General features: G+C 43.8%; 2 protein-coding genes across 6 annotated transcripts; one reads left to right on the top strand and one right to left on the bottom strand.

The window, feature by feature from the left end:
• tmem79a (transmembrane protein 79a) lies at window positions 1-8,955 on the top strand. The gene is made up of 5 exons (XM_061817780.1): window positions 1-390; window positions 2,234-2,861; window positions 3,015-3,209; window positions 3,689-3,911; window positions 5,499-8,955. Exons 2-5 carry the CDS (start codon window positions 2,255-2,257, stop codon window positions 5,692-5,694), a joined length of 1,221 nt encoding a protein of 406 aa, XP_061673764.1. The 5' UTR covers window positions 1-390; window positions 2,234-2,254; the 3' UTR covers window positions 5,695-8,955.
• Window positions 8,530-26,257, bottom strand: LOC133499476 (myocyte-specific enhancer factor 2D homolog). Of its 5 annotated transcripts, XM_061817527.1 has the most exons (13): window positions 26,080-26,257; window positions 22,728-23,046; window positions 21,907-22,110; window positions 19,798-19,935; window positions 19,498-19,714; window positions 18,730-18,786; window positions 18,477-18,661; window positions 18,153-18,182; window positions 15,917-16,046; window positions 14,440-14,617; window positions 14,121-14,189; window positions 12,355-12,405; window positions 8,530-10,520 (listed from the first exon to the last, which is right to left on the bottom strand). In XM_061817527.1, the coding sequence occupies exons 2-13, from the start codon at window positions 22,779-22,781 to the stop codon at window positions 10,109-10,111; spliced, it is 1,725 nt and encodes a 574-aa protein (XP_061673511.1). In that variant the 5' UTR covers window positions 22,782-23,046; window positions 26,080-26,257; the 3' UTR covers window positions 8,530-10,108. The 5 variants fall into 5 exon arrangements, with proteins under 5 accessions (XP_061673511.1, XP_061673528.1, XP_061673519.1 ...); XM_061817544.1 differs by lacking the exon at window positions 12,355-12,405; XM_061817535.1 differs by lacking the exon at window positions 18,153-18,182.

Here is a 26,257-nt window from a genome sequence, read left to right as displayed (position 1 = left end):
GGGGACGGAAAATGCGACGGAGTGCGACCTCTTGCCGCAACGTGATAATGGAGGTCTTGAACCAAGTGCGACGAAAACGTGTCGCGTTTGTGAAAGCTGTTTAATCTCAAAACATATATTTTGTCAGTTAACCCTGAATTGCGAAAGTCTGCTGTCGATGTTTTACAAATCCGAGCGACAAGACGTCGTTCCATTTTCCGGTGTTGAACGCCGACAAGAGTGGGAGGTCTGACTGTCCGACGACGTCACCATCTCGACACCTGCCACACCTGTCCTGACAACTTTTTTACTTCCGCCAGTGAACAGCGACAGAAAAAAACAAACAAAAAGTTGCCACTTTTTCCCCATAATTTGACTCATTTCAGCTTGCGGGAGCGGACTAACAAGCACGTGAGTAGACTGTTCGAATTTATCGCTGCTTATTGTTGTGTCAGAGTAAAACTAACTGGTGGAGTTACGAAGTTGGAGCTTTGCATTCTTTTAGTGTCTTTTTGATTAGCTAGCTAATTGGCTAGCGCATTCGTCGTTACGGGTTAAACATCTTTTTTTTTTTTTTAACTTAAAACCTTTAACTGCCACGTTTCTTGTCAAAACACAAACTTAATGGAGTTATTTACTTTGGCAGACATTTACTGCCAGTGGGTTTTTTTTTCTTCATCGTTTGTCTGGGCAAAGTCAAACGTTCCCCCTTTGTCACGTGGTAAGCAGCACTTATGTTCAGTTAATCGTGAATTAAACAGTTTTATCAAGTGTTGTAGTTATGTTTTAACTCTTCTTATAGGTCGTAACCCATCCAAGACAACCCTAAAAATGTTTAAAACATAAATATTTTCCCCCTCTTTTGAATATACTTAGATAAGTTACGCATAAATTATTTGCATTAGTAAATACAACACATTTATTGTATGGAAATCTTATAACGTTGCACAAATAATTGTACAAAAGTAACAATTTTAAATAAATATTTAATAAGACTAAAAATGTGCAAAAAATGACACTAGCAGAACCTTGGACTAGTTTATGTATAACAATAACGTCAATGTACACTGTCTCAAATACAATGAATCAAAATGATACAAATCAAAATATGTATACATGAAATGATGTTGAATATTTCTAGACAAGTGTTAAAAGTGTTTGCTTAAATTCATGAAAATTTGGGAAATACATAGAAAAATAAGATCAACAGAAAAAAGGTTTGTCCTCAAATGTAATTAATTTGATCATAAAAAAAATCCTCCTCCCCATAGCAGCATGGATATTTAAAGTTATGGACCGCATTTTTGGGATTTGAGTACACAATGATTGATAAAAACAGCGGTGCACACCAAATTAATCCTGACAAATTGAAAAAAAAATGAAGTGGAGTAAAGCCTCGGTTTTCGAACGAAAATTTCGAGTTTTTTTTATTCTGTTTTTGAACGAAAATCGGTACTCGTACGCCGTCGAAAAAAAAACGGGAAATAACATAGTGCGTGGGGTGCAAGCAGCTGACCCAGCCACGACGCGTTTTGTTATTGTCTATTTGAGCGGCCCTGTGTTACTTTTTGTAAAAATATTAAAAGCCCCCCCCCCCATTATTGTTTAAAGTTATTTTGCACTTTTGTTAATTTTTTTTTGACAAGGCTGGGGACTGTGTCGCTACAGATACGGCAATGCACTCCCAGCCTAGCATACTCTACTACTAAAACATACATTTTAAGTAAAAAATAAATATATTTCTAAAATTATTTTACTATATAAACTATACATGTGGGTTATTATCAGGAAAAGCTAAAAATGCTTTAAAAAGCCTGATTATTTAGGCTTGGAACACATTATTTCTTTTTCCATTCATTGTAATTGGAAACATTGATTCGGTCTTTGAACAATTCCCTTTTCAAACTCTTTTCTGCAACGGATTGTCGAGTGATGATATGATAAAACTACAATCAAAAAGAAAATGAAAATATTTTTGTAAATTAAAAAGTTGCAAAATCTTCAAAATGGGTTAATTTAACCCTACTACATCAAATTTTTTTGTATTTGAGTTAAAGAAAAACGTTTATCAAATAATAAAACTGTTTAACGATGAGGAAAAGAAGTTGTTTGAAATATTGTGATCATAAAATTGAGCATTTTTTTGGAAATGTTATATTCTCACAGGGAATAACATTGAAACATGTGGGTGACGCGTTTCTGACATCCTGACTGCTCCGTATTCATATTCATAGAGAATTTTGCATTTTCACAGGCCTCAAAGAGGACCCCAAAAATGTCTGGCCAAGTGTCCGGCGAGGAGGAGGAGGCGGCGGCGGCGCTCTTGCCCGTTGGTCGTCCGCTGACAGCGAGCGCAAAGTCTCCCCGGGAAGAATTAGAGGAGGGAAGAGACGAAGGGGGCAAAGAGGACGAGGTCCCGGGAGCCGTCGACGTCACCCTGCCGTGGCCCGGGGACAGGGACAAGAAGGGCCAGGACACGGACGGCGTCTCGTCGGGGGTCTGCGTGTCCGACGAAGACGACGCGCCCGGCAAAGCCAAGTGGCGCGAGAGCATGCCCGAGGGCGACAAGTGGCGCGACGACCTGCACGGGGCGTCGCCAGACAACGGTGGGGACGGATCGCTGGCTGACGACGAAGAAGAAGACAAAAATGCGGAGAAGGAAGAAGAAGACGAGTCCTACTGGGTCCCGGAGAAAGGCACCACGGGCTTCACCCCCCAAGTGAAAATAGTGCAGCGGCAGTCCAGCGAGGCGCTCACGAACGACAGCAAACTGGACATGGAAGACCGACACGATTACGGCAAGGAAAACGCCGGCGAGTCGCAAACGGGGCCGCATTTCGACCACGACGACTGGAACTGGAAGGACTCGCGGCACAGGAACTGTGAGTCTACACACACGCGACTGTATCACAACAATCTGGAAACAGAAATCATAGAAAATGGGAAAATGGTCAAGTGCAGAGATTATTTTTATATTTTTTGGGGGCGATGAGGCCATGTGTAGTAAAAAGTGTGACCTGCTGCGTTGTGTCCAGACTTGTGCAACGAAATCTGCAACGAGAAGCTGAAGCTGGCCCTGTGGACAGCGGCGGCGGCGCTGGTCTTCCCCTTCCTCGTCTGGGGGGGTTACGCGCTCCTGCCTTTTGACTCCCCGCTGATGGGCAGCGCCCCCCACAGGGTGGTTTACACGCTGCGCTGCGCCGTCTTCGCCTCGGTGCCCATCCTGCTGGGTAAGTCTTTGAGGTTCTAACACTTGACCTGCGTTCAAAACTGTACACATAAAGTCTACACGCCCGCACTCACATGCCTAAAAAAAATCATTTCAAATTTTGTCCGCCCAAGTACTGGCAACGGACGATTACTCGGAACAGCTGAACTTTGGTTTGGGGTTAATTGGACGCACTTAAAATGGTGGTCAGATTGTGCCGACTTCCATTCGACATTTAGTGTGATTGGTTCATTCTAAAAGGCGCCACATCACTTTTTATAAGAGGGTGTGTGCACTTATGCAACCCCCCCAGTTTTTTTTTTTTTTTTTACTTCGCCTTTTGACAAGATCGCACGTTACGTGAATGGAAACAATTTTAAAATGATTCATGTCGGTCTCGCTTTCCGTATCACAAAATCCTGGCATGTGAGCAGTGATGTGTAGACTTTTGAAATCTGTCGCATGTACGAATGTGACTTATTATTGTGCACGTGTTTGTAGGCGTAGTGGTGCAAGGCGTGGCCAGGATTCGCTACGGCGACGTGAAGCCGATCTTCGAGAGCGAAGAGCGAAACGCCAAGGTGTCCGTGCACGGGCATTTCGTCAGCCAATCGGTGGGCCTCTTCCTCTTCTACTTCCTGCAACTGGCCGTCCTGGCGTCGTACGTCAGCCACGACCTCATGAAATTAGTGCCTTTGCTCACCGTCATCTTCGTCTTTGGAAGGTACCACACCGCCATAAATATAGAAATTAGTCACTTCCACTGTATTGTGAGGGTCACATCTGTTTGTAAATTAATTAAATCAAGGAATGCAACTTTTTTTCCATTGATAAAAATTATATTCTTTACATTTTAAATGAAAGCAAACTGTGTCAAAACAGGGTTCGGGTTTCAAAGTACAGTCATGCCTCGGTTCTCGACCACAATCCGTTACAGAAAACGGTTCGAGAAGTGATTTGTTCAAAAACCGACTGGATGTTTTCCATTACAATGAATGGAAAAAGAAATAATGCGTTCCGAGCCTAAATAATCATGCTTTTATTCCTGATAACAAACTGCATAGTAGAAATACATGTATAGTTTAAATACTTTATATAATTGAAGAAATATATATATTTTTTGCTTAAAACGTACGCTTTTGTAGGCTGGTAGTGCCGATTCGTTCGAAAACGGCGACCTTCAAGAACCGAGGCTTTACTGTATCATTTTATATTTTTATATATTGAAGTTATTTTATTTATATGTAACAGCACAGAATACACATTTAGCTCACGGCACATAAATAGCATCCGCTAACAGTTCTCACCACTGATCTAAAAAAACAAAAACAAAAAAAAAGACTGTATAGCGCATACGCATCGAGCCGTATGTCGATTGGTTGAAGCCAGTTGGCCGCCATCTTGGTACTCCCAAAATGAGTGGAAGATGTGGTTTACAGGTTGTATTATGGCGGTGTTTTTCTCGAAGTTTGGCACGTAGAATTAAAGTGGTCGTGTGAGCTTGACATTTTTTTCAGTTCTGGTAACATGAAGGATTTTTATTTTGACTTGCTAAGCCAAAAAAGGCAAAGGAAAGACGTATAACACCGTGACGAGCAAGAAACCTCGCATGGGGCCCAATTTCCATGACATGTTAACTTTCCCCAAAATACGCTGTGAAGCACTATCATCATAACATAGCAAAAAAACTTGGCATTTTTTTGCCATAAAAACATTAAAATTTAAGTCAATGAGATATATTTTTGGAAATAAGGACTTGCAGTGGGAAAATACACGCTAAACGCGTTGTTCATTTGTCGTCTCTGCGACGTCCTATTTCTGACAGAACATTTCCTCGCATTTGAAAATCAAATTCAGTTTGCAGAGCTCTGTATTATGAAATTCTCCAAAAATTTCACGGAAAATCTTATTTTGGGATTATCAAGATGGCGGATGGAAACTCCAGTTTTGGTGGCTGTCTTTTTTTTTTTTTTTTTTAAAGATCAGTGTTTCTCACACACACTACATTTCCCTGTACTGCAGCTTCTTCTTTGAACGAGCTGGGCAGCGGCTGCAACATAAGCGCCCTCACGTGGCGAAGGAAGAGTTGAATTTGAGGGGTCGGGGTTGTGTATTGGGTGGGCCAAAAATAATAATGTTCATAACTGCACATGTTATTAATGTCCAAACACCATGTGCCACAAGCGTTCATCTAATTTAGTATTAGTCGTAAAGAAGTGTTCTGCAATGTTAATTTCAAAAACTTTAGCGTAGCAGCAGTAGCGCAGTCGCACGCGATTTGCCACCTTCTTTGCGTTTTGCGCCCTCACAGGTTGATCTACTGGCTGTGCCTGTCGCTGGGCAGCGGCGCCCGCGGCCTGGGCTTCGGCCTGTCCTTCTTCCCCACGCTGGTCATGCTGGCCGCCAACCTCTACTTCGTGTCGTCCTCGGCGGGACCCGACGCCGTCTTCGACGCGGAGCCGCCCGTCACGGCGCCCCCGCCGCAGCAGCGCAGCTGGTGGGGCTGAGAGGACGCCGGCGACGCCATCTCGATAGGTACCCCCCCCCTCCCTCCCTCTTACAAAAACGAAAAATGATTTCCTACAAAATTTCCCAAATAGTCCATGAAAACACTGTAGAGCTGAAAGCAACTGTAAATATTGTTTTTTTTTTTTTTTTTTTGTATGAGGTTGAAGTATTGCAGATTTATGAAGTGATTTGTGTCGACTTTGAACGATTATTGAAGCGAGTGAGCGAGGGGGGGGGGCCAGAACGCATTCAATAAATGTTAACAAGACGGTTGAACTTCACTCCGTTTGTCATTTAATATATAAAATACAGTAAAACATACGCAAAAAGGAGGTTTCAAGGGACTTGGATACTTTGGTACAACAAACACTTTTTTTTTTTTTCCTGTAAAAGCGGTATAGAATTTTCAATAACATCAGTGCATACTTTTGTATATGAAAATATACACAAACTGTATATCGTTCAAGAAAAACAAAACATCTTTACATCAAAATCCATAGCAGACTAGCTCAACACAATATATTAACTATAAATTTTCATCTTTAGTATTTTATTTGCTACATCATTCTGACTGCGTGTGACAAACCGTTTACCTGCGTCCCATGCGTCGAAACACGTTCTCAAATTCCACCAATTTTTTTTTTTCTTTATAAATATATTCTATATCTGGATGAAAACTGCAGCATTTTAACTGGTGCGTTCCTTTTATTGCATTTGCTAATACCGCATTGTCCGATTTTATTTATTTTTTTTTTTCGTGCAAGTTGCAGTGAACGAAAAGGAAACCAGTTTTGGATGTCGGCGATGAGTCGAATATATTTGGAAAACTACCGGCTACGCAAAAAAAAAAAAAAAAAGGCTCTGTAATTGTCTGGAGCTGCACAAATTAAAATAATAATAATAATAAGTAACAGGGGTCCAAGTGAGTGCGTCCCCCCCCCCCCCTCAATAGATTGTCTGTCATTTGACCACACGGGGCAGGATGGAGCCAATGGCGGTGTTGTCACTTTGCACTTTAACCCACTTTTGTCTCGATCTGTCCCAATCACCGGCACGTACGGACACTTTTTTTTTTTTTTAACATTACTAATTTAAAGATACATGCTTATTTATGTATTGCCTTATTATTGCCGTTGAATTAAAATGTTTTCATTAGGGGGAAAAAAAACCAAAAAAATGACCGGGAGTTAAACTTTTTTTCATATTGTGGCTTTCCATGCGGCACGGTGGATTCAGCTGGTAAAAGTGTTGGCCTCACAGTTCTGAGGACCCGGGTTTGAACCCGGCCTCGCCTTTGTGGAGTTTGCATGTTCTCCCCGTGCCTGCTTGGATTTTCCCCGGTCTTCTCCCAAAAAAATGTGCAACATTTAATTGGGACACTCTAAATTGCTAAATTTCTCTCAATCTGCCCTGCAATTGGCTGGCAACCAGTTGAGGGTGTCCCCCGCCTCCTGCCCGTTAACAGCTGGGAAAGGGTCCAGCACTCCCCACGACCCTCGTGAGGATAAGCGGCTAAGAAAATGGATGGATGTTGCTTTCCAATGAAAGTCGTGCAGATTCAAAATTTTTACTTTGGAATCTGAAAAAAAAAATAGTGGGTGAGAAATACTCTTACGTTTTCAAGATGGACAAATATTTGCCCCCAAAAATGAAAAATATTTTCTTTCTGCAGGGGTTTACCTTTTCTTGGCACATATGTCAGGTTTTTTTTTTTTTTTTAGGCAAAAAGTTTGATCTCCATCTTATTCAAACATTTCATCATATCGCTTTTTGAAGATAAGCATGTATCATTATATTGTAGCTTTTTTTTTTTTTAAATTAGAACATTAACAAACGGATTTTTGCCAGTGATCTTTGTAACCATAATGTAATCTCAAACAGGCATCTCCAAATATGATTTAGAGATGGATTTAACCCCCCCCACTGGAACATGATTTCTTTGTAACGTCATCGCTATCCATCAAGAAACTTTTTTTTTTTTTTTTTTTTTTTCTCTCGAATGGTTTTGTGTGAGGCAGAAAAGTCAACATTTTTTTTTTTGGGTCAATGCAGCCGTTAAAAGGTTTTTACGTCTAATGCCGGTGCCGCTCATTCTGACTTCGATTGTCCAATCAAAAGTGTCCCCTTATCACCGTGGTGACGATCGCTACCTTTAGCATCTCCGTCCTGCCCTGTTTTTTTTTTTTTTTCTTTCTTTTTGGGAGGATTCTTACGTGCTATCCGGTTTTAACGAGCGTTTTTTTGTTTGTTTGTTTTTTTTTAAAGTGGATTGTGTTGTAATGCAATAACAGTCTTACAGAGCTTACTTAGCATTTTCGAGCACGGATAAAAACTTTTTTTTTTTAAACTCAAGCGTTTACAACACAACTAAGTGCTGCCAGTTCACGTACGGGCTTAACTAACAGTCGAGTGACCGCAGACGGGGAGGCGTCATTAAGGGCGGGGCACGTTATTTGGGGTTTGGCGTAGACATCATCTCTTCTATATTTATATATATATATATATATTTTTTTTTTTACTAAAAGAACTTGTGTACACACATTCACACACTGAAATGATGACGACAAATCAAATTCCTATTAAAAATGACATCAAACATTCTGTTGACTTTACTGGTTGCTGTAGAAAAGGGGCTAAATGTGTGTGTATAGATATGAGAAGCTAGACTAATGTGAAGGGCAGTGATTTTTGTGTGTTTGTGCGCGCGAGCGAGTGGAATCCTTTTCCAGCGTGCGCGTTGGCGGTGTAGCAAAAATGACGACAACACGACCAAGCAGGCGCTAAGTGGGGTACGCTACCCAAACATATCAATGTCACGCTTGTTTATAATAATAATAATCATAATAATAATAAGTGGACCGAGCCGCTGAGAGTTTACTTTTTTTTGTCTTTTTTTTGTGTGTTTTTTTAGGGCTAGCTAGCAAAGTCTATGCAAATATATGTACATAACACGCACTTGAAGCCAAAAAAAGCTAACAGAAGCGGTAGAAATATAGAAAATGTCCGTTCACTTTGGGGGAACTGCGGGAAAATAAGATGGAGGTCTAGCTCGTGCGTTAAAAGAGGACATCGGTTTCAGGTTCGGCGAGGAGGGGTGTGAGTTTTTTTTGTTTTTTTAAAACAAAGTGACGGACCTTTTTAGAATCAGTACCGACAGAGAAAGAAACAACAACGGTATGTCTGTGTGGCGACCGCTCGTTTTCTGTCCCCCGTGTTTTGTTTGGCATTCCGAAGACGGGGTTGGCTCGACCCCCCCCCCCCCCCCAAATAAAAATAATTCCAGCGTGGGAAGGACTTGCTGAAAAATGGACAGGTTCAAAATGGCACCCGCGGAAAGCAGGAAGTGAGGTCCGCTGAATGTGGACTGGACGAGTGGCGGTGAGGAACAAGTGGAAGGGAAGCAGCTGGACTCTTGTCAAGCGGCGGGGGACCTTTCGCCTCTTAATCCCAAAGTCTTCTAAATCTTACTTGGGTTCCCAGTTCACCCAAATCGGGCTGTTTTGTCGTTTTGAAGTATGGACTAATTTTATGATCTAGATGTGACAGATACGTCGATCGCACGCACACAAAATGCCCCCCCCCCCCCCCCCCGTGTTGCAAACATTAGATTGCGTGAAGGAAAAGATACGATGGGGTGAGCGAAAAATTGGCAAAAAAAGTGGCTTGCAGATCTGAACGAAGCTCGGGTACGCAAGGCGGATGGTTATTCGAAAGTCTGTTCTGATCATTTTGTAAGCAGGAAGCTTGTATTTCTCGCGTCCGGCTATTCTACTTCAGGGATGTCTTTCAGATCCTTTGAAAGTACGTCGTTGCCGAGAGTATACGGATCGATTTCCTTACAGTTTGATCTTCTGTACATATCTAGACGGTGACGTCGTCAGCAACGCTTAGCTTGTCTGTAGAAATGGCGGCGATGGTCACGGTTAGCTGGTTGCCAGACTTTTGCGATTGTTGCCAGCTATGGCTGGTGAATGGCCAACATTTTTTCCAGACTATGAGAGCATATAGTACAATAAAACTGTAATGTCAGAGGGTCTTGTTGCTATGGCACCCTGAACAGACGATAACCCCCCGCACCCTCCCAAAAACAGCCATGATAAATTTTGTCATTCCTTCCATAATAAATCAACAATTTACGAGCGAAGAAAGCGACGAAAGATTCAGAAGAGGCCTTTCGGATCAAAAGGTGAAACGTGAGCGCCCGACAACAGTCCAGTCGCCTCCGTTTTTTTTTTTTGTCTGCACGGTCTGAGAACGTACACACACGCGTGTGTTTGGTGTTGAGGCTAAAGTTGCGTAAAAAGCGCGTGGTGAGGCATTTGTATGCAACGTCCTCACGTGTGGCGTGTACGACGTGACGTGACGTGATGTGTTTGTGTCGTCCGAACCTCCCTGCGTAAAGCGGGCCGCCGCTTATGTCACCCAGGCGTCCAGTCTCATTCTCTTGATGGTGCCGCCTTCCTGCTCCGGCGAGGGGCTGAAGTCAGCGCGGCCCGGCCCGCCGCTCCCCGCGGCCGCGTTGGCGCCGTTGGGCCCGCCGCTGCCGCCCGTGTCCTCGCGGTCGCTGCCTTCGAAGGAGCTGGCGTTGCTGCTGACGCTGTCGGCGGGCGAGCGTCCCGTGGGCGGCTCCAGGCACAGAAGCGATCCCGGGTACTGCGGCGGCGCCGTCAGGGTGGCCCCGGAGGACGGCGGCGGCGGCGGCGGGGCCGGCGGAGGGCAAGGGGTGCTGCGGTCCCGGCCCGGCGACACCGGCTCCGACTTGATGCTGACGCCGCTGCTGGTGTTGACCGTCAACATGGCGCCTTGAGGTATGTGCGCCGCGGGCCTGACGGCGACAACGACGACAGCGCGTTTAAAGGAGCAAACGCGCACGTGCCGGCGGAAACACGGAAGAAGCCATTTTCAACAAGCCTGTGATGCATTCAGGGACCCTGTGGCTGACACACAAACGGGACGGTTCCGGAAGTGAAAGCGCAACAGTTTGGATTCTCTGCCAGAACATCACAACATACCAAAAAGAAGCTAGTGCGGGCCATGCTAAACTAAGACGCTCACATGCTTGTTAAGTGCTATCGTGGAACCTCTGCAAAGTCAAACGTGGCGACAAATTCGGTTCGCGTTCAAAGGGGCAAAGGATTCAATGAGTTTTTTTTCTTTGCATTTTGTCAGGGAAGATAAAAAAAAATATATATATATAGACTGGAAGATACTGTACTTGGAAACAGACCCACTCGTTCAAACTTTTGACATTTTACACTTGTACGTCAAAGCTAAAAATACCATCATCTCTAACGTATAAATTCTATCCCTGTAAGACAGCAATGAATAAAGTAAGTTTCTTTCGTCGTGTCCCGCGAGGGGTCGCCACAGTGTGACGTCAGATGAACGCTCATATTTGTTTGCCACAGTTTTTACACCGGATGCCTTTTCTGACGTAGGGTTAGGCCCCAGTGGGATACAAACTCACAGCCCCTAGTTTACCAACCCAATGTTCTAACCACTGAGCTATGGGGCCTCCTAACACGACAATACAATGGTGACAATTTGAGCATCTCGGAACGGATTTTGTCGGACCTTACGAAAGGTTCCGCTGTACTTGAGTTACTTCACCGCATCAAACTATTGCTCGTGTGTCCACCTCGACAACCACCGTTCTGTCAGTCACACGCAACTAACGTAACCCTCGAAAGCGTGAAGTGTGCTCAAATCACCTTTCTCCTGTGAACTCACCAACACACCAAACAAGACGGGTGTGCTCCACTCTCTACATGGAGACTCCTCACTAAATGACGTTCCCAACATACCAATTCTGAACATCACACAATTTTACAGTTTTTCATGTCATCATTTTAGATTTATACCTGACGTGTTTCTCATACGACGGCACGGCGGATCAGCTGGTAAAGCGTCGGCCTCACAGTTCTGAGGCCCCGGGTTCGATGTTCGAGTGGCTTTTCTCCGGTTTCCTCCCACATCCCAAAAACATGCGACATTAATTGGACAGTCTAAATTGCCAGAAAATGTGATTGTGAGTGCGGCTGTTTGTCTCGATGTGCCCTGCAATTGGCTGGCTACCAGTTCAGGGTGTACCCTGCTCCAGCAGCACTCCCTGCGACCCTTGTAAGGATAAGCAGCAAAGAAAATGGATGGATGTATCTTATACAAATATTTTACTGTAATTCTGATTTTCTACTGCCTTAATGCTAACTTCCTTACTAGCTTGCATTCTGATTTTTGGATGACGTCACCGGCGTGGGAATGGAACGCGGTCACAAACCGTAGACCCCCCCCCCCCACACACACACACACACACACACACACACACCACACACACACACACACACACACACACTCTGTCTTGACAGTCTCTCCAGATGACAGGATCATATTTGCAACGGATTTTGCTATTCACAATAGTTGAAATCAAACGGTTTTTTTTAAATCTCACAATACTTCAGTTAGAGAATGTCTAATGAAAAATGATTGTGATGTTTGGAATTCACTTCCAGAACAATCGAAAAGTGAAATGACAGACAGGTCCTGACGGCGCGCAGGCACACGGACACATGCTGGGGGGGCCGAGGAAGGGGGTTTCAGCCAAGAAGCACACGTGAAGACAAGACAGCAGGGGAGGGAAAAAAGGAAGTGGGATACAGTACCGGCCCAACCACTCATCTCTACCCAAGAGCAGGTTGGACGGAGAAGCCAGACTGTGGGGAAGAAAACAAAAGGTTGGAGCTTCCCAAAACCCTCAAAATGGCGGACCGGACATTATTGAGCGTTGATCAATCAACCAACCAACAACCACAATAATGTCAATTATGGCACCTGAAACAACACAAAACACTCTTCTCTGCTGTGCGAACGACTACGCAACATCCCGACGGACTTGACACTAAAACACTAAAAAAAGACCACAAATACACGTTCAGATCCTTCCTGCGTCACAAATGCGGTCATCGCTATTTTGAAGAGAAATAAGCAGCGTCAAAGACAAAAAAAAAAAAAAAAAAAAAAAGGACTGATAACCTGACAGGGACAAACGCAACAAAACGCCCACAGTAACACAGTGTGTGTGATTCTGGAACTACTTAAGATTACAGGTCCGTCTTGGACTGCAACATTAGGTACACCTACACAAGCAAATATAATTCAAAATCTCATTGGTCACCAAAACTGTAAGTCGCCGTCCGCCATCTTGATACTCCCAAAACAACCATGCCAACCTGTGCGTTAATCGCCAGTTTCCTGGCTGTGAGAAAACATTCCACGGGTATGATTTACTTTGACACTGTTAAAGTTTGTTTGTAAAGGTTTTTTTTTTTTTTAATTTTCTGATGAGCTTAATTCACTTTCTGGTTGTTGTTCACTCTCTGCTTCACCTTTATTGGCCGACGTTTTTTCGCGAAAAAGCGATGTAAACATTTTCCCAAACTTCATCATTGGATAAAGCAAGAAAACACATTTTCTGTGTCATTTTTGCTGAATTTCATAATACAGAACCCTGCAAATTGAATTTGATTTTCAAATGCAAGGAAACAAGTTGAAATTTTCTGTCTGACGTCGCAGAGACAACAAATGAACAACGCGTTTAGCGTGTATTTTCCCGCTGCAAGTCCTTATTTCCAAAAATATATCTCATTGACTTAAATTTTAATGTTTTTATGACAAAAAAATAGTTTCTTGCTCTGTTATGATGATAGTGCTTCACAGTGCATTTTGGGAAAAGTTAACATGTCACGGAAATTGGGCCCTAGGTAATGGTAGTCACGATGTCTTTCCTTTGCAATTCGCCTTTTTTGGCATACCAAGTTGAATTAAAAATCCTTCATGTTACCAGAAGTGAAAAAATGTCAAGCTCACACGACCACTTTTAATTCTATATGCCAAACTTTGAGGAAAAACACTGCCATAATCCAACCTGTAAACCGTGTCCTCCAAGCGTTTTGAGAGTTTCAAGATGGTGGCCTACTTCAATCAATCGACATACCGCTCGATGTGTATGCGCTGTCCAGTCTTTTTTTTTTTTTTTTTTTTTTAAAGATCAGTGCTGCATACTGCCCTCCATTTTATTTGGTTTGGCCATTTACATTATTTACACTTTTATAATATTTGCTGCATGAATTTAGTCCTTTTCTCCCCTTTAAAAAAAAAAAAATCTAATGTAGCTTTTGCACACCCCTGGTATAAACACTTAGAAGTTGCATCAGAATTGAGCACTTAGACCTGCCGAGTAAATCATATCCAACCGAAAAGCTGTTATGACACGAGATTCTGATTCTGACAGGAGCAGAGTATTGTTTAGGTGTACCTAGTGAAGTGTCTAGAGAGGCCGCGTTGTCCTGGTTACAGACACAAGGTGGCGACATTGGACGTGCGCTCAAACACAAACACACAGACACACTGGTTTGTAGTGGCCGTTCACCTCAGATTGGCAGCCAGACTGGACACCTGGCCAGACAGCTCGCTGCTCTGTTTGTCCACGCCCCACATGCTGCATGGCGACAAGAGCACAGAGTACACTTCAAGGACCCGCCGTTCACGCTAACGCCTGCGACGCCGCCGTGATTCATTTGCCGTAACGCGCCGGCGAAAATAACCGCGGCCCGAAAAGGTTGTTTCGAGTGTGTCAAGGATGAAATGGTGAGATGCCGGAGAAAGAATGGTGAAATGCTCCCCAGATAAACGCGGCGTATGAACAGCATGCGAGAGAGGATTAGTGGGAAACGGTGGAAGGGACTTACACCAAATTGCTGAGCGAGGCCAGATTGAGCTGCTGCTGCTGTTGCGTCTGCTGCTGCGGTTGCTGCGAGACGACGGGCTGCTGCTGCGGCTGCCACGTCGCCACGCTGGTGGGCAGCAAGCCGCCGGGAGACGCCAGGGCATGGAGCGCGGTGATGTCTGCGCTCGTCAGCTGGTACTCTGAACAACACGGATGAGAATAACCAATTTGGAAAAAACACTGAAAATGTCTGACTTTGGCAACGCATGCTTTTTTTTTTTTTTGGGGGGGGGGGGGAGTGGGGGTTGTGGGGTTTCAAAGGGGGGGTGCGCCCCCCTTATTTGGCCCAAACTTTTTTTATAAAACAGTGTTAAATGGTGACCTCTGGTTACTTCTAACAGGATAAAAACACGGAAATCGTTAACATTTTGAAAACTTAAAATATGAGTCCAAACAACCAAAATAATTTTGCCAAACTTCAGACATGAAAATGTAGACAGTGAAATTTATATCAAATAGGCGACTGCACTTACAAGTTATACTTCAGAAATAAGTACACAAGTAATTTGTTTATATATACATATATTTTATATGAGAGAGAGAACATGAAATATAAAAGTGAGCGATAAAATGCGTGATCTCCAGGATATATAACATTTGACAAATTTACATCCAACTTACATTTGTGTTTCCTAGTTTGGATATGCTCCTGGATATTTTTTTGCTTCTCGGCTTCCGTAATTTATCATATCGAAGTGCACAGTACTTTGCGGGAACGTCCACTTTTTGTACGTGTTCGGTTAGACATGTTGATCCAGTTTTCGTTCTTATTTGCACGTTACACTTTTTTTTTCACGTACGTCTATATACTATGACGTAGTAAACAGAATGCTTCTCTATTAAATGTTAACATCAGAGTGAAAATACCGCCAAAATGCTTGCGAAAATCGGGATGTTGTCGTTATTATAAAACACCAAACTTAATGCAAACAGATAGCAATGCCGTAAACCAGGGGTGTCAAAGTCGTATTTGTCCCGCGCCACATTGTAGCTACGGCTTCCCTCAGAGGGCCAATTATGACTGTAAAACCATACAAATCTTTAATCACCTTATCATACTTAAACGTGTAATTTTGGTACAGATTTGAGCAAGAATCATGGACGTTAACGCATATTTGCCTTTGCGGGCCACATAAAATGATGTGGCGGGCATGATTTGGGGCCCCCGGGCCTTGAGTTTGACACCGGTGCTGTAAACAGATAGCAATGCCGTTTTCCGCAATCACAGATGTGACTAATTTCACGACGAGCAACAATTTTCTCAACAGATTTACACATTTCAGCTAAAACAACCTCAGAATTCTGAGAATCCGCAGAAAATTCTCATCCCTGATAACGGCATACACCCAAAACATAAAAAAAAAAAAAAAAAAAAAGAAAAAGGGGTGAAGAAGCTGACAAGAATCTACTATATTATAGACGACGGGCTTCTGGCTCACCTGTGTTGTACGCCGTCGGCATGGCGGAGAAGGGCAGCCCCTGCGCCAGAAGACTGGGCGTGGCCACAGACACCACGGGTGTGGTGAGAGTCTGAGCCACCTGGGCACCGACTGCCAGCCGCTGGGCGTTCTGTCGGGGAGGAAATGAAGCGGGTTGTCACGTCGGGACTTTGAAGTTCGTGAAGGCTGTGCATGCTCGCAGTGACAACGTACACACTCATCAGGATTTTTTCCTCATGTGGAGCGTATCGTGTATGGGATGTTTACATTAAAGGCAAGTCAAAGAGTGAAACCTCAAAAATTGTGGCCTCCCTCGAATAGATGCATTTCACTTTTCCCATTTCTGGGGAACAAAAACAAAACAGCTAGCTAGTATAATTACCCCGATGACTAACTCAACTGCGGTGCCACTTTGAACTCTGTTGCTAACTAAAATGCCAGCACCTACCAAGGCACATGAACACACTGGTGGGTGGAGTTCCTCAACGTTTACATGAAGACGGCATTTCTATTGTCTATTAACATTCCGGGAGGTCACTCCTCAGTGTTGTGAGGAAAACTTGGAGTAAGTCACAGGTTTCAACACCGTTTGTGGACACGCATTAGGTTTGTATATCAGATTAGACCCATTCTGCATTCTAACTTGAAAAATGAAAGATTTGCCCCTGTCGGCTACACGTGCCTTTAATGTAATGACAGGAAATGTTGAGACGTTTGAACTGGCACTCTGGGTGAAGAAGGTGAAGATGGGTATCAACTTGTCTGTGAACAGGAATCATGCCATGCGGCGCTTCCCCTTTTGGTGAAAACAGTACAGTAAACCCCCACCAGTTCACCAATTTCCTGTACGACTTCTACGAAAACTCATTGCTGCTCTGCTCGAAGATGGCCCCCAAATGCCTTGCTTATTTTAATGCACACTGCTAGCAAAGAAGTGGCTAGCAATGGCAGATTCCAAGAGAAGTCTGACAGCCGGGCGAGGCTCATTGAACAAAACGGGGTGAGAAACTTCTCAAGATGATACAGAGAAAAGTCCAGATCGCTAAAGGCATTGATGGAAGTTAAAAAGTTGTTAGCGAGACACAACGTCATTTAAATAAAGTACCTATTGATAACTGATTAAAAAAAAAAAAAAAAAAAATCATAGAATGGCTCATACTTACTGGCATTCTAATTTAAACAACCTGGAAGCCATTTTTTTAAAGGTTAAGATTAGTTTATCAAAGTGTTTTGGGATCATAGTTTTCTGACAAAATTGAGGGTTTAAAATTTGAATATAGACCACTAAGTATTTTGGGGGAGTCTAATACAATGAGGCCTCGATTCTTGACAACAATCCATTCCAGAAAACGGCTCGAGAAGTGATTTGTTCGAAAACCGAATCGATGTGTCCCATTAAAATGAATTAAAAAAGAAATAATGCATTCAAAGCCTAAAAAAAATGGGCTTTTTAAAGCATTTTTTTAGCTTTTCCTGATAATAAACTGCATATTAGAAATACATGCATAGTTTAAATATTTTATATAATAAAATAATTGAAGAAATATATTTTTTGCTTAAACTGTATGCTTTAGTAAGAGAGTACGCTAGGCTGGGAGTGAATTGTCCTATCTGTAGTTGCCTTCTTTGGAGCCATGATTGGGGGTTAATACGGTAGTCCTCGATAAAAAGAAAAACAACAGTCACTACCAGGACACATCTGTGTATAGAAGCTGCGTTATATACAATAACGCACACGTTAAGTCATTTCCGGCTTTTTTTGCGCGTTTGAATAGACAATAACAAAAAGCGTCGTGGGTGGGTCAGCTGCTAGCGCCGCGCGCAATATGTTATTTCCGGGTTTTATCGGGGGGGTTCCGAGTACCGATTCTCGTTGGAAAACAGAGGCAAAAAAAAAATGTCAACATTTTCGTTCAAAAACGGGGACGTTCAAGAACCGAGGCTTTACTGTACTCTTACATTTTTGCTCATCAAACTGGCTAAAGCGAGTAAAGATTGAGGGTTCACTGTACTCATTTCCTTTTCCTATACCGTCCTTGATCACGAAGATCATCATGATGCTTGGATTACAGAACAACACGGTCATGAGGCCTGAACCACATGCAGTCACTCTGAGAATCATCCCGAGAAATGCCAGTGAAGCAAACACCAACCCCAAATTAAACAAAAAAAAAAAAACAAAAAAAACGATGAGTCTCTTCCTTTATCGCGACCATGCTAAAATGCGAACATTCACCTCGTTTACCAACTCCAGCTCATCCTCTGTCTGCAAAGGGTGGTAACAAGAGAGGGGTTACATGTTTGTCAGTAGTCACAAAAGTCGAGAGCAGTGGCGGGAGTGGCCTCATTCAACAACGCGCTAAAAGTGAGGGGGAAGTGCAAGTCTTGTCAACTGTGTGTATGTGTGTGTGAACACGCTCATAAAACCACAAAATATGTTCACTGGCAATGCTTGCAAGAATGCGGCCTGACTGCTGCCGCCGCTGGAGGACGAGCGGCGTCATACGACGGCGACGTCAACAACGTCTAAGGAGACGCCTGAAAGCAGTCACCAGCTCACCATCTGCATGAGGCTCTTCCCGCCCTGAGAGGTGATGACCCGGAGGTCCGGCTTGCGGCTGCTAACCATCTGGGGGCTGGCGGGGGGCGGCGGCGGCGACTTGGCCGGGGCCACTTTGCCCAGGTTGTTGCCGTTGGAGACGGTGAGGAGGCCCGGCGAGGCCCTGGCGCTGGCGTAGCCGTTAGCTGTGCGAAAGAGATCGATAAGGCCGGGCTAATACGACTCATTGAGAAAATACAAATAAAGCACTTACGGACTGGACTCGGACATCCTCCGTTTGAATTATTCAGGTCGCCTCCCAGAAGAGCGCCTGTTGAATTTAATGAATAAATCAGTACCTGATGTGCACAGCATTATAAGGAGCTCAAGAGGAAGGGAAAAAAAAAAAAAAAGCTCTTCAAGTCAGAAACTGCAAGTCTGACACATTTTACTAAACAATTTGCAAATTTGTCACTTCGGATGGACACGGAGTAGTGGCCAAGTCTGATGACTTGGCAGAAAATGCCCGTAACTCAATCTCAGAAGCAGCCATTTGATGGTTCCGGGGGTCCTTCCAACTCCTCCGTCAATCAGCTTTGTTTTAAACCCCAATATATCAATAACAACAACATCGCAACAGAATATACTGTATTTTCAATCCACTATATTTGTTTTTATAAATCAGGAAAACCCCTTCACTGACTGGCTGGCTGGGAGAACTGTCACATGGTTCTGCTGCCCTAAAGTGAGGCGTCCATTTTAGTTACCAAATATGATTCCTTACCCTGTAATGTGCTTGTTACTACCAAACAATCATGTCATTCTAAAAACAAATAAAACCTCACAGGAACTGTTACAAAAAGCCAACAAATGCTTCTTACACCTCCTTTTAATAACATAATCCCCTTGATGATTGCACCTTATTTTTTTAGTATGGCCCTCAGTGGATGTATTGGAAAGTGAAAAATGCTTTCAGTCAAAACTTTTTAGTGCTCCTTTCTGCTGACGCGGCCCACTCACCGACCTCGGCAGAATGTCCCACCTGCACTCGCCGGTCGCTGTGGCAACCCGGGAGACACGGTGTTCCTCGGAGGAGCCAGTTGCTGTGGCGACAGGAGGTGGGTGTCGGCGAGCGAGGCCGCCGTCACATAGGAGGTAGTTACCAGCGCATTGCCAGGGTTGCTGAACTGCAGCGGGCTGGGATTGGTCGCCTGCACGGTGACGGGCATGGAGAAGGTCTGCGGTGGCGCCGTCGACTGCTGCAAACGTTCCGGATGACGCACGTTGCGTGATGCGGGCTTGCTTTCTAACCAGAAAGGACCGCACTAGATTTCACACTCACTCCGTAGCGCTTGAAGAGAACGTCCAGGTCCTCGGTGGTCTTCCGGAACTTGTCGTCATTCAGGGGGCTCTGATCGATGGAGTCTTCGCCGTCGGGCTCCGGACTGTCGCAACCGTTGAAGCCTTTCTTTCGCAAAGTCTACACGTGGAAAGACAACATCAGCAAGACCGGAATTACACTACATGCTATAAAACTATATGGTACAGCACAGGTGCCAACCTCAAGGCCCGGGGGCCAGATCTGGCCCGCCGCATGATTTTATGTGGCCCGTGGAGCCAAATCATGTGAATCAACTTCCGTGATTTCTTTATTCAAATCTATACCAAAATTTCAATTTGTCGTAATCATAAATTATAACATTGAGCAATTACAAGCATTTTTGTGTGTTCCCAAACAACAATCGTTGGAAAAACCCATTACCCTTGATTTCTGATTCCAAAACAAGTTCATAAATTTCATGTCTAAATATGATGAGGCGGTTAAAGAGTTTTATCGTTTCGCAGACATAACGGCCCTTTTGTGGGAAACCGCAAGTACAATGTGGCCCGCGTCAAAAATGAGTTTGACACCCCTGTGGTACATGAAGGCGTATCAAATGATGTATAGCCAGTCGAAACCACGTTTACATACACCTTGTACAAACATATTTCATATTTTTTACTCACTGTCTGAACTCAAATCAGACAAAACTTCTGCTGTTTCAAGTCAGTCAGGATCACCCAAATTAATTCATTTTACTAAATGCCACAATAATGAGAGAATTTCTCTGAGGTCAAAGATTATGTACACGATCGTATCAGTAGCATTTCTTTTGAACTGCATGACTTGGGTCAATTGTTCTGGCTAACTTTCCACATGCTTCTGTCAGTACTCTGCTGGAATCCTGGCCCATTCCTCCTGACAAAACTGGTGGAAGTGACTCCGATTTGTCGGCTGCCTTGCTTGCAAACGCCTTTCCGGATTTGGCCTCAAATTTTAAAAGGGATTCAGACCAGGACTTCGTGATGGCCACTCACATCGACGTGCTATCCTCAAGCCACTTTTTAATTATTTTGGTAGCATGTTTTTTCTTTTTTTTTTTTAAAGCTGTAGTACCTTTTGTGTTGGTAAACATTTGATCTTGATGAAAATATGAAATTCTCTAAGAAACTCTCATTATTGTGGCATTTAACGAAATAATTTTGATGATCCTGACTGAGATGAAACGGGCGAGGTTTAGTCTAATTTGACTTCAGACAGTAAGAAAAAAAAAAAACGAAATGTGTGTTTTTTTCACAATGTATGCAAACGTCTGGCTTCAACTGTATGGCTCATTCATGGTACATGGAGATGAAATGATTTACCGTAATTTCCAGCCTATCAGCCACGACTTTTTTCACACACTTTCAACCCTGCGGGTTATGCGGTGATGCGGCTAATTTGTGGATTTTTTCTAACGGCCGCAAGGGGGCACTCGAGCGGAAAAGGCAAGAGTGAGACCAATGGAATATATGTGCCGAGGAACTGACTTTTACCCGTGTTTTTGTTTTTTTAACTGGCCCTGTTAGCGCTGCGCTAGCATGTTGCTGCCGTGTCTCAGTGATTTTTACCGGTATGTTTTTTTTTTTAACCAGCCCTGTTACCGCCGCGCTAGCGTTAGCGTCGCCCTAGTTTGTTGCTGCTGTATTACTGCCGCGTCTCAGTGATTTCGGTGTTTTTTTTTAGCCGGCCCTGTTAGTGCTGCGCTACCATGTAGCTACTGCGTTTTTTTTTTTGTTTGTTTGTTTTTAATACCAGCCCTGTTCGTGCTACCGTGTTGTTGCTATGCTAAAGTAAGCCAAGGTATTAAAACTTTGAAAATTCTGTCAAGCATCTTTCTTTGTAAATATCTCGTATTTCAATGTGGGCACTTTTACACAGGTGCGGCGTAAGTATGTGCCAAATGGTATTTCCTTTACAAATGTACTGGGTGAGGCTTATAATCAGGCGCGCTCTGTAGGCCGGGAATTACGTTAATATGGTACATGGCGACCCCTAATGGGACAAGCCAAAAGAAAAGAGAGAGAGAGACTAGTAAATATTAAATACGGCATCAGTGTGCTACACTTGCGGCATGAGGCGTTGCGTTACCTCAATGATGTCGGCATTGGTGCGGCTCTCGTGGGGCTCGTTGTACTCCGTGTATTTGAGAAGCACCTTGTCCATGTCGGTGCTGGCGTACTGGAAGAGCTTGTTGGCGTGGTTGAAGATGATCAGGGCGATCTCGCAGTCGCACAGCACGCTCAGTTCGTACGCCTTCTTCATCAGGCCGAACTTGCGCTTGGTGAAGGTCACCTAGGAAGAGGAATGTTGTAATGACCGCTATTATTACAATCACCACGTTTTCCTTGTTGTTTAGTTGTACACAAACTTTAGTCATATTTAATATTGAACAGGTTATGTATTTTTCATTTGGGTTGTAGACCAATGTATGACAAGAAAATGTAAAAAATGTATTTGAAGAGTGTTTAAGGTAATAGATGCACACCAATTGCATGTGTGCAAATGACCATTACTCATATTACCTCGTGTCTTAATTTGAGCCAGAAAAACCCTGAAATATGAACTGAGTGGAAAAGGTTCATTCAGGGTTGCTTTCGTGCACTATTTCTTTGGTGCGGGCGAACGCTTGCAGGTTGAGCTGCGCGTTCCGTTTCAACTTCACAGCGACAGCTGCCCGCACAAGTGGATGAGTGTCAAGCACGTGGAGCATTCAGCTGCCAGTAACTGGCATGAAACTGGAAACTGGAACCCCGACAACAACCGACCGGCAGCAACTGCGGCTGTAGCCCGGAATCCAACTCGGTGGAGCTTTAAAAGTTCACTGGAGACTCAGCATTTAGTGACAGTGGGGGGTGGGGGGCACCACAACATGGAGGTAAGATTCAAACTCATAAAGCCATCTTACTTACCTGCTTGTTTCTTTCGTCTGTGATCCGCTGAATCTGAATCTTTTTCCTACCCATGATGTAAGGTGGCGGTTAAGTCAAGTGAAGAAGTGCTATCTCTTGTTCTCTTTCTCTTTCTCTATCTAGCCCTGCAAGGCCTTTGTTTCGTTTTTTTTTTTTTTTTCTTCTACCCAAAAAGAAAGTCAGACGCGGGAAGGTGGCGGAGAACAGCAGCAGCGGCGGGGCTGGCACATTTCTCTGGCCAGGTTGACGGGGAAGCGACGGACGGAGGAAACCGCTGAAGAGGAATGGCCGACAATGTTGCGACGCTGTCGCTCCTCACCTGCGGGAGAAAGGAAGTTCACGTGAAACGCTACACTTCAGTTCAGTACACATCAGTTATTAATTTTGTCTGGAAAATAATAGATATGCTCAGTTATCATTGTACAATACAATTTTATCTCGTTAAACAATAAACTGTAAACATGACAAGTGAGTTCTATTCTTTTTTTTCCCCCAGTTAAGGTCACCAACCTCATAATCAATGTAGTATCTGTGACTGAATGTCAATGGCTTGAAAAGGCGTGGCCTGGTCAGCAAATGAGATTGGAAAGTTGACTCATTAACTCATTTCTCGGTCTACGTTTTAAATATTTCGTAGCTGTTCAACAAAGACAGTTTTGAGTTTCCAGCTCAATATTGTGAATCTTTAACATCCTTTTACACATGTAAAAAAATGTTTAGAAATGTCATACTATTGCTTTAAAAGTCACTAGTAAAGTGAAAGATTTGACTTTGTAACTCTTTCTTAGCAGACCAAGGGGCAAAATTCTCTCATCTTCCTTCTGGATGTTTTTCCACACAAACACTTCTTGAACACGAGACAGTCAACCTGCTGACAAATGTGTCCATTGTCCTCCGTGTTATTTACGAAGTTCGTTAAGCGGGGAGGCTTTAAAACGCCACGCGTGATTATGTGGTCACTTATGAGTCACTACTTCTGTACTAATGCCCTTGACGAACATTATTCCTGAGGGGTGTGTGTGTGTTAATAATATAAAGCTACACATTTACATGCCCTCTGTTCCAATATGGTAAAAAACATGATCTTTGATTGGAATGACTCGAGCCCGATGAGGCTTCTGAGGGCCCTTATTAATGAGTGCAATCGTGCAGTCCCCCCAACCCACCGCCCTCGCCTCAAGGCGCCGACGGCGCAATTAGAAGCGGCCTAGCGTACTGATTGGACTCAGGGCAAATGGGGTCGGTTTGTCACTTTGACAAAAAATTTTCCAAACCCAAACTCATCTCGGCTGACACCGGGAAGCTGAAAAAAAAAACAAGACTATCTGAGCACAATAGCGGACTTGTGATTTCATACGGGTTTGGGGGGGGGGGGGACAGCAATTTAGTTTATTACCACAAGATCAAATTGGTTAAATCGGCCAAGTGATGTTCAAGCGAGCCTGATGAATGGGGGACACAATCACGCCGAGGGTCTTCATCTGTCTGTTGTGGAGTGCGCTCATTAGTGCCACTGACCTTTAAGTGGATTACGCACTAGCCAATGAAATCTGGCAAAGCGAGAAAAGACAAACACACACACACACACACTTACAGAGCAATTATTTCCACTTCTGCACTGACTCATGTTTATTTGTTGCAATACCTCTTTGTGACCTTCGTGTCTACATAAAGGCCAGTCAGGATTTTGTCAAAGAAACTTCAAACGTGTTCCCACAGCCAAATAACAAAAAAACATGAACATAGAGTGGAACCCCATCCATTATGTGAACACTTTTCACCCATAGGAAACAATGTCGTGCATTAATGTGTTTCCAGCTCAAGGTGTCACCATTGTAACCACTTGCAAGTTCATTTTCTTGTTCTACGGTTATCATCACAACATACATTGGCAGCATCACCCCTCCCAAAAAAAAAACCAAAAAAAAAAACCAAACCCAAAATCTTACAAGATGTTTTACTTTGTAGGTTCCGTTGTACAATCAGAGTGTACAAACTCATTGAAGACCAGTTTGAAGCAATTAGAAAACATAAAAAAAAAAAAAAACATTAAACCCATTCTCAATTTCAATAAGATTGCGGCGACGTCATCCCCAGATGCGACTCACAGCCTGTATGGGGTGTCGCGCCTGATTTAGGGGGAACTTCATTTCTCTGCATTCTGACCCCATTTCTGAACTTCATTACGTTTAAACGATTCAATTTCAACACGGCGAGCGAGTGGCTTGCGCGTCTGCCTGACAGTTGCGAGCTTCAAATTTCAAAAGTGGGCCTTCCCTGTGCTTGCGTGTTTTTTTGTTTTTGTTTTTTTTCCACGGGTAACTCCGCAGTCCTTCCAGGTTCGAAAAAGTGGGACTAAAAGCAAGAATGATTGCTCGTCTATCCGTGCCTTGCGACTACCACCAACTGGTGACCAATCCAGGGTTTACCCTCCTACACAAGCCAAATGTCACCCTTAGGTTGTCTGAAAAATATCGATTGCCCCGTGATGCATGTTTGTCAATATGTGCCCTGCGATTCGTTCGAGTAGCGACCACTCCAGCGTGGAACTCACTTCTCATTTCCCAAAGTCACCTGGGATAGGTTCGCCGGAAACCCTAATGAGGATAAAGCGGAATAAAAAAAAAAAAACTAATGGCTGGATAATCTGTGCAACACCAAAGCCAGAATCTCATCAAATCAAACTCAAGCAAACTAGTTAAAAATATTAATAAATATTTTCCCACCGAGTGAAGCGCCTCAAGGGCAACAATGCCACACGCTTTGAAAAAAAACAAACAAAAAAAAAAAACGCCTTAAGAATTCAGTCTTCGAACTGACTTCTTATAAAAGATGATTTTCATTCCAGTGTGGACGTCTTTTCTTCACGGTGGTCCACGGAGCATTTTTAATGGGAGGGGGGGGACGGACCACGTCGTGGTGTCCTTTTGACAGATTGGAGACAGATAGACGGGCGGACAGACAGACAGACAGACAGGCCCACTGACGCAAGTAAGGTATCACTGTACCATTTAAAGACATTCCTGGCCGACTAACCGCGAGGAAAAACAGCGCAACCTGAACGAGATTGAAGCGAGAGTCCGGCGGAATCGAGGCCATTAGACAAGCTCTCCGTAACGAGCCCCGGCCGACAGCCATTACCTTCTCTTACAACTCGCCAGGCGGCCACGCACTACTTGGATTCGTATCACGGCAACTTTCGTTCGATCAAACAAGCGTCGTGAGCGCGTGGGGTAGAGATTATGAAGCCTCCCTATCACCATTTTAAGCGTTTAAGGGGATTGAAATCGGCAATCGGCGCTGCGAGAGGGGGTGAGAAAGACGCAGGAAGGAAATGTATCACTCCACTTACCCTGAAATATTGCCGAGTAAAAGCCCACACGGGAAACGACTGCCGGAACGCTGCACTTCTCAGTGAAGAACCATTGATGAAGTTACGCTCGCGCGGCGCCTCGGAGTGAAACAACCTGCGACATTTTATTCCATTTCATGTTTGAAGTAACTATACTGTCCGTTCACCAAGGCTATAC

Source organism: Syngnathoides biaculeatus, chromosome 1, assembly GCF_019802595.1.
Source record: "Syngnathoides biaculeatus isolate LvHL_M chromosome 1, ASM1980259v1, whole genome shotgun sequence".
Classification (NCBI taxonomy): Eukaryota; Metazoa; Chordata; class Actinopteri; order Syngnathiformes; family Syngnathidae; genus Syngnathoides; species Syngnathoides biaculeatus.
This window is presented reverse-complemented; position numbering and strand designations above follow the sequence as displayed.